We start from the raw sequence: 12,306 nt of genomic DNA on the forward strand, positions 1-12,306 counted from the left end.
AATTAAGCTCGCCATCTTGCGCCGGGCGCCGCCGCGGGCGCTGCACGCTCCGCGTCCCGGCCGGGCTGACGGCGCCCCGGCGCAGGAGGAGGAGGAGGAAGAGGAGGAAGAGGCGCAGGGATGGAGAGCGATCTGCTGGAGAGCCCGGTGAGCGCGGGGGGAGCCGGCGGGGCGCGGCCGGCGGGGCGGGGTGCGTCGTTCCCCTTCTTGTGCTGCGGGGGGCTGTCTGTCTGTCTGTCTGTGCCTGCCTGCCTTCCTGTCCGTCCGCCTGTCAGTCAGTCTGTCAGTCCCCCGGTGTGCGCCGACAGGTCCGTCCCTGGGCGGCTGTCGGCGCGGGCGGGACGGCGGGCAGGGCTCGCCGGGAGCTCCGACGGGCGCGGGGCGCGGAGCGGGAGCGCTCCCGGAGGCGCCGGGCGGAGCGGGCGCTGCGCTGCCCCTGCTCGGCGGGGCGCGCTGGATTGCTGAAGAGCCGCGCCGATCCACAGGCGGCTCTTTGTGCCACAGATAAAAGACGTAAATAAGCAAATAAATAAATAAATAAATAATGTTCCCGACGCGGAACTATTATCCTAATGAAGTCAAGACAGTTTCAGCCCTTAAACGTGAATTACACGTCAGGAAGGCGTGTTGTTTGACGAGTCCGACACTTAATTTCTCTTTTTTTTCCCCCCTTCTCCCTCTTCGTAAGCCAGCGAGCAAGCTAAACATATGGACTCCTATTGTTAAGAAGTATGGTTGCGTTCGGTTGCATTTCACTAGGTCCTTGAGTGGAATTAAGACTACTCCCCTCCTTTCCTCCCCTGCAATGCAGACATGACCTAAAGATGAACTGAGTTTGCCTAGTGGCAATGTTCCTTTCAGTTGAAATGAATGCTGTCAGTGCTTTCATAAATGTTAATTGATATTTGTTTTAGCCAAAGAAGTGCCTCAAACCAGATAAAATTGTGTGCATTTATTCTGCAGAGCTGAATATTCATAGAGCAATAAGAACCATAAGTCTTGGTGGCTCCTGTTTTCCTGCGCTTACACTTGTTTCTCCCTCTTTCTATCATGAAGGTTGCCATTAAGGGTATTGAAAGAGAGCTTATCTGCCCAGCATGCAAGGAATTGTTTACCCATCCGCTGATCCTTCCCTGCCAGCACAATGTCTGTCACAAATGTGTGAAAGAAATACTTTTTGCATTTGAAGACTCCTTTGCTGATGGAGGCTCTGAATCCTCTAATCAGAGTAGCCCTCGAATTAGAATCTCTGCTGCTAGCATGGACAGAATTGACAGGATTAATAGATCAGGTATGTATCAGAAATTGTGCATGTTTTCCTAATTTTATTATTAGTCTGGCTTCAGCTGAATAGTGTCTACATTGGTAAAATGTCTTCCTGGTACCCTGATGCGGTTATAGAGATAACTTAGGGATAGTGCTACTCTTGTTAATTTTGTGTCAAGAACAATGGGAATCTTTTTAAGGACAATGCACTCTGTTCCATCTATAATAGATTGGTCTTTGTGGCATTCTATAAATCTTTATAATGTGTTTGTTTATTTCTGTCTTTCAGTTACATGGTGATGTAGTAGCATCATGTTCAGTAGCATGGAGAAGTAGATTTTGGCGTTTTCATTGCCATGCAGTGATTTGCTCTGGTTTCAGCCAGCCCCAGTGCATTAGTTCTGACTTCCTTCTGAGCCTGTGTAGACTTTGCAAGCTAGTTTTGTCCTGCCCACTTCATTATGCATACAGTAAATAATTTTCCATTGGTTATGATTATTGCACAGTTGCAGATTTGAAGGGCAGATGACTGGAAGCAGACAGCCCTAACAGCCTCCTTCACTGTGGCCTGCCTGAAGATTTAAGGAGTGCTTAGCTTTAGGACTCCCCATGCTCTTTGTGGTATTGCTAGAAAGATTCTTGCAGTCTTTGTCATCCATGGATGAGTTGGTCTGCTCTCCTACAGATGCATTGAAAGTGCTTTGTGCATGCTTTACTTCTTGAAAGGTATCTGATCTTGGCTTTCAGGCTTTTTTTTCTGACATAATTATCCACTTTAAAACCACACTCCTTTGTGCTCAGGAAGAGTTACCAACAAGACAAATTCTAAAGCTTTATCTTGAATTTTGTGTTACTAAAGTTCATCCTTCCCAGTTTTTGCAGATCAAATGTGCAATTTCACCAACTTCTTTTAAACCACTTTTTACTACTGTTTAGTACTGAATTGCTAGTACCAGTACTCTTTCAAATCAGTTTCTTAAGCAAAAAGACACTAGTTCTTGGTACTCCTGCCACCACCACCCTGTCCTGAGATACATGTACACAAGTTGTTGCAGGAGTTGTAAATCTTTAAATCCACTGTGGTCTGCCACCGTCTCAGCAAACTGTTGGGAATGTATTTCCTCATCTGACCTGCTAACAGGGAGGTGATTGCTTTCCTAAAGACCTGTTTGATGAGTAGCAAGAGAAGGTTGAGATTTGGAAATAATGAGCTTGCCCCCTCTTACCTCAGCGAGCGTTGGGCAGATGCACATCACAGGAAAATTATCATCTCAGACAGCTCAAATTTGAAGAATGAAAAGCATATGGAAATTGAAGCATTAAAGAATAGATGTTTAAATTCAGATTATACTGTCTTTGCTTCTAATGTTACAGGCATTATAGCTCCATTGCTATATCGAGTGTGAGATGTGCTCTCAGACCAGTTTGGTACCAGCAATGGTTGCCAGCTTGCAATTTACATTTGCATATTTGTTGTCTTGTATCTGAAGCACTCATACTGTGCATTGCCTTGTTAAATTTGCTTTGTGATCTGTAGAGGAATTTGCAAGAAAACAGCTCCATAAGAGAGACGATGTAAGGAAAACATCCAAAGTGGGGTCTCACTTGCATAAGAAAAATCCACTAGAAGTTCTGGGAGGCTTTTGCAGGGTATGTCAGTGTCAAGACCTTAAGTGTCACATTTCAAAATGCATATGACACCTTCTTCCCACTAGGGATTCCCCCCTCCCCCCCTGCACTTAAAGAATCCCTGATGTCTCTGTAAGGAATATAATCTATTTAAAATGGGTTGGCATTTAAATTCTTGGTATGCCAGAAGGAGCTGGTCTGTATTTGGTCATATTCTGTATGTGCTGCGCACACAGAGCTTGCATTTACAGGTACAATTTATCTTAATGTAAAAACGACAGAACTCGTTGAAATGGAGTGTATGTGCTGCTTAAAAACCAGTGTGTTGGTTTAAAAATACTCCTCTGTTTGTATTGTATTTAAAATAATTTTTAATTAACAAAGTCTTGCTGTATATAACATGAAAATGAAGGCTATTTCTTATTGCTTTTCAGTTATCTCTAATGTTACTGTAATTACAGTGTTGGTGCAATTAGAGTGTGTAATGTGGTTATGTTGACACTCATGCAAATGTTTGAAATATCTCTCCCTGTGCCACTCCCTCCCCCCCAATGCCTTCTTTCTCCCTTTTCCTGTTCTGCTTAAATCTTACTGTTGTTTGATATGCTAGGAAATTAAACATTCTTGCCTTTCAACCCTGCAGGCATTAAACAGCCACAGAAGAGAAAAGAGTTGGTGCTTTTCATTTGAACCATTGTAAACCAATGGTATATCTCATTTTTTGATGTCTAAACAACTCTCTGTTCATTGTTCACAGCCTCACAGAGGAGGTCTTTTGGGTGCAGAGGTAGAAATGCTTCACTTCTTGTGTTGGCTAGAGATAGTCTAGCATTTAGATATCAAGTTAAATATTGTCAATTAGCATATAGCTTTTTGTCAGTGGTCAAGTCCACAAAAATTCGTTTGCAGTGAGCAAAGATACAGCCAAGAAGTTCTAGAAGGACAGCTTTTCATTCTGTGCAAGACTGATTTAAAGGTCAACTGGACTGGAATTCAGTTAAGGATTGGATTATATTATATTCCTTGTGTGTATATGACTGAATATACATTGGTAGGTACAAAAATGCACACAGAACCCAGCAATCACCACACCACCTTTTCCACCCCCTACTTTTTAATTTTCAGGAGTTGACATGCTCAAGTTTCAATGAAACTGCTGTCTTACTGGTAATGAAGTGTGATTATTGGATTGATCTTCCTTACATTTACAGGTCATGTTTGGCCATCACTGCTACATGGAATGTAATATTGGTTCATTATTGTATTTAAGCCTGCTTAATTTGATGAAGAACAGATTGAAATTTGCACCATGTTTATATGAGTACGTAGTTCTGAATCTCACAGTTTATCACAGCACATGAATATGTGAGGAAAATGAAACATTTTACACTTAGACTTGTAATATTTGGTGTGTCTAATGACACAATCAGATTGAAGATAGTCAGTCTTTTAATTATATCTTATTTCCAAAATTGAGCTTTGTCTGAGCAGCTCAGCCACTGTGTGGACTTACTTAATACTGATTACATTTTTTAAAATGTAATTGTTGGTCAAAAATGGGAGAAAAAGGTCCCCAAATTCCTTGTTGCCACAGTACTGGCAGGCACATGAGTAATCCATATAATCTGGTGTTCTTCAAGAAAGATGTGAACTGAGCTAAACACAAATCTGAATTTCACACTCAGTGGAGGACAAAGCAGGTGATCAGAAGAGGAAGTTTAAATTGCCCCAGTTGAAGGCTGAAAGTGTCATCAAACAGATACTGTACAATACCCATCACACCTCTTGGAAAGCTGTCCATGTCTGCTCTTTTTGCAGAAAGCTCTTTTGATTTGTGAAAGACTAAAGTATCTGAAAGTAACATTTTAGCTCTGCTGGCTTCTCTTAGGAGACCCCTCCTCTCTCCACTTTCTCCTTTCCTTCCCTCTTTCTTTCCCCCTTCCCTCTTTACCCCTTGTCTTGTTATTCCTATTCCCTTTTTCCCCTTCCCTTTTTCCTTCCCCATAAAAGCCCATCCAAAAATATTAACTGAGTTATGGGGTGCCATATACATTTTTATTTAAAAAAAACCCCAACCTTGCAAGAGAATCCAGTTGACTTTTAAATCTTTTTTACTAGACTTTCACACATTTAATGTCCATGTCTTCCACAACCATAGAATTCTGGTAATACTGGTAATACTGTTTACTTGAAAAACACAGCTTTAAGATGTCTTATCCCTTTGCAAACCATTCACTGCAGCTTGGACTTTTCAACATTTTAAATATTGTTATCTCTCCTTGGGAAGATGACGTTTAAACATTGTCGTTAAACGACATACTTGAAATTGCTTTTTGACTTGAGTCTGCAATCCGTATGGTAATATCTGTGAGTCTATGTTGTGATTTTTTTTTTGTAACTGATTGAGCAACTTATTGCAAGTGGAGCAATCAGTTTACAAATCACAGTGGAAAATTTTCTGTGATGATTTCTAATATTTCACAAAATACATATTTGCTTGTTGTATACTGAATTGGCAAAGTGTAAAAGATAATGTGGGTAGGAGTTAAGTTTCTCTGAGCTGCATATCTAAATATGTCTACAAAATCTAAGGGCTTTTTTGTTCTGAGGTTGTTTTTTTTGTTGTTGTTGTTGTTTTTTTGGGTTTTTTGTGCTTTCTGTTTGTTTGGATTTTTTAAAATATAACCAGAATTTAGTTTCAGCAAATTGGACACAATACAGATAGGAAAGACAGTGTCCAAAGTAATTAATTACTTCATCAGTGCTTTCTTCTTAAAATAAGAGTGTAGAAATCCTTTAAGCAGAAAGCACACTAGAGTGTTAGTATTTTAACAGTCACGAGGCAAAAAGAGGATGTATCTCCTTATTTTTGAGTATTGAAGTGGCAGAAGACGCCAAGCACCTTAACAAATAAATTTCCAGAAACAGAAAAAAACCAGGAAAAACAGGAAAAAAAAACCCAACCTAGATTCTCAGAGTGCTGTCAATGAAAAGGGATGAGACATCTGAAGGTGTGCAGGTTCCTTGATACTGGATTGCTTTCTGTAGAGAATGTCACCAGTCTTTGCAGAGCATGGCTCATGATGACAGTCTCATTTCAGTCCACCACAGGCAGAATGAAAGGCCTCCATTGGGATGGATAAGAATTTCAGATTGTATTTTCAAACTTGACCACTGCACCATGTTTTTTTTTCCCTTGTTATCTTGCTTTGTCATTGTTCGCTCTCTGCTCTAGCATACTACTTGTAGGCAGTCCAGATATGTGCTGCATTGTATGATTATTTTCTTAGTTTCAGCAAATGTGTGCATTCTAGATCACTTTTTGTAGCTGTTGTCTGCATGGCACTGCATGTGAAGTCATCTTGCTGTCTAGGACATTGTGGAAGTCTGTGTAGAAGATTTCTCTGTGTTCCTTTGTGCAGTGCTAGCTTGGAGCATACACTGAAAATAAAAGTTTGTGTTTCACTGTTGTTGCTGTGCCTTGCATGTGTGTGTTGCTGTGTATGCCAAGTTATAGGTACTGCAGGATGTGCAGTAATTAATTATTTTCAAGTAAATATGAAACAAAAAAGTGAAATCAGGCAACAATCTCTGCTCCCTTAGGTAGAGAGCTGCATACCTGTGCCTTGTGTCACCCATCCTGTTCTGTAAATGCAGCCTAGTTCTGCTCAGAACTTACAGAAAAGCATGGGACCAAGCTGGGTGGGAGACTGTCAGTGCATGCACACTTATCCATGCTCTGATTGTGACTTCTTAGCTGACAGTCATGCATAACTACCACAGGTTAAATTTCAAAGATATTTAAAGGAACTGATTCCTCATAGGAGTGTTGGTTTGGTGTTTTATTTGAAGAGACTGGAAAGGGCATGATAGGAATGGAGGTTTTGGATTGTTAGGTGAAGGAGCAACAGGAGAGCAGCCCAATGCAAGTGTGTTTTGGGTAGCATCACAGGACACTTCAGAAGGAAATAATGCATTAGCAATTTTGATGGAAAAATACTGATTAAATACAGAGAAGAACAAATTTCACTTTCTGAAGAAGAGCCAATTTCAACACCGAGAATTCATATCTCCGTTTACAAATTTGTTAGTATTCTGGTTTCAGCTGGAATAGAGTTAATTAAATACTGGAGTATAAATTGGAGGGATAACAAAAAAAAATAGTAATACAAAAGAGAGGAATAAAATCCAAGAGAAACAAATAATGCACAATAAAATTTTTCATCCAGTGTCCACCCTGTCACACCTGACTGCCCCTAGTTTATGTCATGTCCAGGACATGTTATGGTTTGGAATATCCCTTTGGCTGTTTGGGTCAGCTGTCCTGGCTGTTCTCCCTCCTGGGTTTTCATGCACCTGCTCTCTGGTGAAGCATGGAAAACTGCAAACTCCTGGATTTAGGGTGAGCACTACTTAGCAACAGCCAAAACATCAGTGTGCAGTAACCTAATACTGAATCTAAACCATAGCACTGTACTAGCTATTAAGAAAATGATCTCTAACCCAGATGAAATCAGGACAGTTAGTCCTGATTTCAATATGCAGTCCTCTCAAACAGATCTTAAAGCAATACAGCAGCACTACAGAATATGGGTTTTTTTTTGGTTTCTTTGTGAGGGGAAGCTGAGAGAATACAAGTTAAGCCTAAAGACTGGCTTAGCCTGTTTTTGAAATACATAAAGGATTCTTTCTGGTAGTTGCAGCCTGTGGGTTCATGAGTGAGACAGGATGCACTCCTGGTTTGATAACTTCAGGAGTATTACCTTGTGAATAACCTCTGAATCTGTGTGAGCCATCTCCTTACAGACTCAAAAGGCTTCTTAAGTTAGTGGCTTTTCTTAAGCCTGTGATTTTACTTTGGAGAAAGGAGGAAATTTGTGTGTAGCTGTTTGGTGCAGCTTCTCTGCAGCTCCCTCTTTAGAAATTAATAGAGCTAGATGTATGCTGTTTAACTCTCTCCCTGTGGAGATCTGTGGTTCCTCAGTTCAGGGTAGAGTTAACTGAAGATATAACTACCTCAGATTCCTCTTTGGTGTGCAGGGCTTATTTAGCAGCCCTCCTTTATTGAAGCCTTTCAGGAGGGGCCAAGTGAGCCTCAGCATTTTTTGACTAAATTATTTGATGATGTCGCTGTTGAGTAAGAAACGTCACAGACTCACCAAAAGGCAGGCTTGCACAGCGTAGCAGCTTTACTTTGGATTTTCCTTTTTATACATTGTTCCAATACAGATAGACCTGATTGGTCAATTAATCAATGCATTTCACCTGATTGGCTAATTAACAAAATGCCTGTCTTGTAAACAGTCTTTGAGAAAAACAAGGAAACAGAGACTAGAAAAGCAACACCTGCAGGTTGTTTATAATAATAAGCTATCATTTATCTTCAACTACCTGAAGTCTCACTTTGATTCTGGGGAAACTTACCTAGTTTTCTTGCTCTCTGACCAGACTGTCAGATCCACAAGATACCACACTGTTCCCTTGTTTTCCTGGGTTTTTTTGTGATGCCTCTTGGGATGAGTAAAATAAGTTTGAACTCGGCCCAAGCAAATTTCAGAAAGCTCAAGGGTGGCTATGTATTTCTGTTGCTCTGGGAGTAAGCATCTTTCACTTCAGTATGTTAGGAAGCAGTTGCTCTCTGTATGGGTAACCAGTTAGTCTAAAACCACTTGGCTTCTACAAAGTTTTGTGTTTATTGTTTCAAAAGGTTACAGCTTGAGTGCATCCAAAACTAGATAAAGTAAATGGAATTGGAAGAGCTAAATTTATATTAACATAAAATTAATTTTCAAGTAGTAGGTTGTAATGTTCTTTGGAGTCAGACCTTACACTACCTTGTCAGGGCAATTGTATTCTCTTTGGCTTGGCAGACTGCATATGAATTGGTGTTGTACTGGTTTGGATGAAGTGCTACAGTCTGGAATTGGTTCGTAAATTCCTGTGCTTCTTTTAAAATCTAAACCAGTTTGGTTTATGCTTATCCTGAATTGGGTTTTGGTGTCTACACAGGCAGAAAACGCAATTCACTGACTCCTAGATCGACTTTGTTTCCTTGTCCAAGTTGCCAGCGGGATATTGATCTCGGGGAGCGTGGCATCAATGGCTTATTTCGCAACTTCACTTTGGAAACCATTGTGGAAAGATACAGACAGGCAGCCAGGGCAGCCATTGCTATTATGTGTGATTTCTGCAAACCTCCGCCTCAGGAGTCCACAAAGAGTTGCATGGACTGCAGTGCAAGCTATTGCAATGAATGTTTCAAAATACACCATCCTTGGGGAACTGTGAAAGCCCAGCATGAATATGTAGGACCAACCACCAACTTCAGACCCAAGGTAAGTATACTGTACCTTAAAGAATTCAGGTTGCAGCATTCTCATGTAGCTGCAGACATATGGTAGTTGCTTTTCAGGACCATGATTGCTTTACTGACAATTGCTGTTATTTATTGAGTGAACCACAAGCTTGGTGGTCCTTGCTGTCATTGAAGGGGACACTGAGAACATACTTGAAGGGTCCTGTAAAAATAAGGGTTTTTACTTTGTGGAATGGATTGTGTTACTTGTGATTTGAGTATTTCTTTCTTTGTATTTTTTTTAATTTATTTTCTTTTTTAAGGCTTAATGATCACAAATAACAGAATATTCTAAGTTGGAAGGGACCCACAAGCACCATCAAGTCAGCTTTTAAGTGAATGATTCATACAGGGATTGAGTCCATATCCTTGGTGTTATTGGCACCTTGCTCTTGGGCATCTAGAATGGAATGCCTAGGGAGGATGCCTGTGTGTGTAAACTTAAAAACCCCAACACACCTGGCCTCTTCCAGGCCCCCTTTAAGTAAATCCCCTTTGGATGCTTTGTGCTTGAATTTGATCCATCACCAAGCATCTTCTTTTTCTCCTTCCTTGCATCTAACAAGAGCAAAAGGTGGAGTTATGGTCTCTATTGTTATTACACCATTATTTTTTTATCTATGGCAGAAGAGATAAAAATGTTATGGCAAAATTTCTACTTTATACACTGGTGCTGCTGTTACTGCATTCAGACAAAACAATGATAAGAAAATAGCGCTATCTTTGTGTCTCATGCTGAGCGTGGTGCAGTACGTACTTACTGAATTTATTAGATCACAGATGCTATCTTGCTAACCAGGGACCACAACAAGGGCCTTAATGTCCCAACACATGCTGTGTGCCTGTGCCTCCTTGCAGGACATCCCACAGGTGCCAGAAATGCTGATGGTCAAGGAGTCCTGATTAATTATGATTAAATTTAGTGAATTTGATTAATGTGCAATGTGTGAGAAGCTCCTGACTGCTCCTTCTGAGACTGGAAAAATTTGAGCCTCTAAAGTTAGCAGGCTGGGAGAGAGTGAACATCCAGAAGTCCACTTGGTGGTGTTTTCCTTGAGTCTAAAACATAATTCCAGTTAAAAGTGAGCACGTGCTTCATAAGCTTTTAAATGTGCTTGCACAGACATTGTGTGAAATGTCCCTCTATTGGATAAATGAGAAAGTATGCAAACTTTCACCTATCTTCTAGCTCTTGCTTTAAAATGCTATACAGCTCCTTAAAAGCTTCTCTCCTATGGCATCTAAACCCTCACAGCTGCAACATTGCTCTTGGAAAATACCAAAGGCATCTTGTGATCCCTGTGCACTCCCAAAAGTGCCCTGTGGTGTTACACTACATGCAGACTGAATTCAAGGATTAAAAGTCAGTAGCTGAATTCTCTTGAAGCAAAGCAAAACAGGGTGAAGTGGTTTAGATTATTCTGACACTGATGTATTGAGTATGTGTGCACATGTGGGATTTAGCATTTCTAATTATATGTGAGGACAGGAAGAGGGGAAAAAAGGAGAAAAGCATAATGTAGTTAAATTTAGTTACATATACTTGTTTTGAAAAACTTCCCAACTGCGGTAAGCTGATCTTTACTGTGCTCTTATAGAAACTTTTCTGAGGACTGTTTGAGCTTAATACAAAGAAAGAAAAGTGCATTTTTTGTTGCACTGCATTTTTAAGACCTGAGCTGAAAGCATAAAATATTTGTTAATTTCCTAAACAATGTTCTCAGTCACCAATTTAATTTACAACCAGGCTGGAGAAACTTTCTAGCGTGTTGTGGTGGGGATGGGAGGAGCACATACTGGGCTGATTGTTCTTGAGTTTTGAGAGAAGACAAGGCAGTCTGCTGACCTCTGCTGTCTCTTCCTTGCAGGCTGTAGTTCTTGCTTATATGAGGAGATGAATAAGAATAAGGATTTTCTGTGAGGTGTGACTACACACTGCTGTGGAAAAATTAGTTCCACAGGCTAACTAAATGACTGTAGCTTTCGGAGATGTTTGCCTGCACAGCTGATTTTCTTGGCAGCTTCCTTTTTTCCCTTTCTTCCACAGGCTAACTGAATGACTAGCTTTCGGAGATGTTTGCCTGCACAGCCGATTTTCTTGGCAGCTTCCTTTTTTCCCTTTTTTATTTCCTTCCAAATCCAGCAGTCAATCCAAATGGGATCACTAATTGCATATTTGGTTTAATGATAGTCTTAAGGTGCTGGTGAGACTGGTGCCTTTGGGCTTTTCACCATGCCTTAAGATAACATTTGAGTCTTGAAAGCTGGTTTCAGGTTTTAGCTTATTGTGTCCATATTTGTGCTGCTCACAATTTTCTATTTTTATGCCGGTTTCTGACCTTAAGTGGGGGCATATTGAAACTGAAGAGCTTCCACAAAAGCTCCTCTTTGGTAACTTCTATGGAAACGCTGTCTTTCAGTGCTCTAGAATGAGGCAAAGCAAGCATTGTTTATTTTTTTAAACAAACACTCACACACACACACACACACACGCTTTATATGGTTTAATCTGTTGCCTGAGAGTTTGGACTTGAGCAGCACTTTTTAACTCTGAGCATTTATTTCAACAAGTTTTGTTTTTGAAAGGTGATTTTTAGCCAACACCAGCTTTCTTGCAATGCTGTTTGAGATAATCCTGGAAGTAGCAGCCAGTGTGAGCAGCTTGACTGGAGTCAGACAGAAAGATTGAAACATTGGAGTCTTTTGTCTTTGAAATTACTGCAGTTGTGGGTGGTGGCTGCCCTTCGTAGCTCCAAGAGCAATGGCTGTGTGGTTTATCAAAATCCAGCTTGGACTTAAATTGCTACAATGTTATGTCAGCTCTTGCTTTAAGAAATTGTTCATAGCTGTTGCAAGAGATGCTGGCATGAGCATGGTTAAGTTTGACAGGCTGGGTGTGTTATATATTGCATTTACAACTCTGAGCCGGAGTGTGGGGTGCTGGAGGCATTGCAAACAACATGGGCAGGGTTTAGCAAAAGATTGACTACTATATGGAGGCTACACAGACACTGCTAGAGGCTTACTTAGTGTAAACCTTGTGAAACTGTGTGTGT

At 40.7% G+C, this 12,306-nt stretch overlaps 1 protein-coding gene across 5 annotated transcripts in view; it reads left to right on the top strand.

Moving 5' to 3' along the window:
- The window catches only part of TRIM36 (tripartite motif containing 36), a 31,909-nt gene that overhangs the window by 8,849 nt on the left and 10,754 nt on the right, over nucleotides 1-12,306 (top strand). The window contains exons 1-3 of one of the 5 annotated variants that reach the window (XM_039733121.1): nucleotides 30-147; nucleotides 1,057-1,291; nucleotides 8,905-9,230. In XM_039733121.1, the coding sequence (XP_039589055.1) occupies nucleotides 121-147; nucleotides 1,057-1,291; nucleotides 8,905-9,230 (588 nt within the window). In that variant the 5' untranslated portion in view covers nucleotides 30-120. Of the gene's footprint in view, nucleotides 1-29; nucleotides 148-1,056; nucleotides 1,292-8,323; nucleotides 8,822-8,904; nucleotides 9,231-12,306 lie in introns of those variants that run through there. The other 4 variants (XM_039733123.1, XM_039733120.1, XM_039733124.1 and 1 more) reach the window with 4 other exon arrangements.

This window comes from Passer montanus, unplaced genomic scaffold (genome assembly GCF_014805655.1).
Source record: "Passer montanus isolate IOZ18808 unplaced genomic scaffold, ASM1480565v1 scaffold83, whole genome shotgun sequence".
Lineage (NCBI taxonomy): Eukaryota > Metazoa > Chordata > Aves > Passeriformes > Passeridae > Passer > Passer montanus.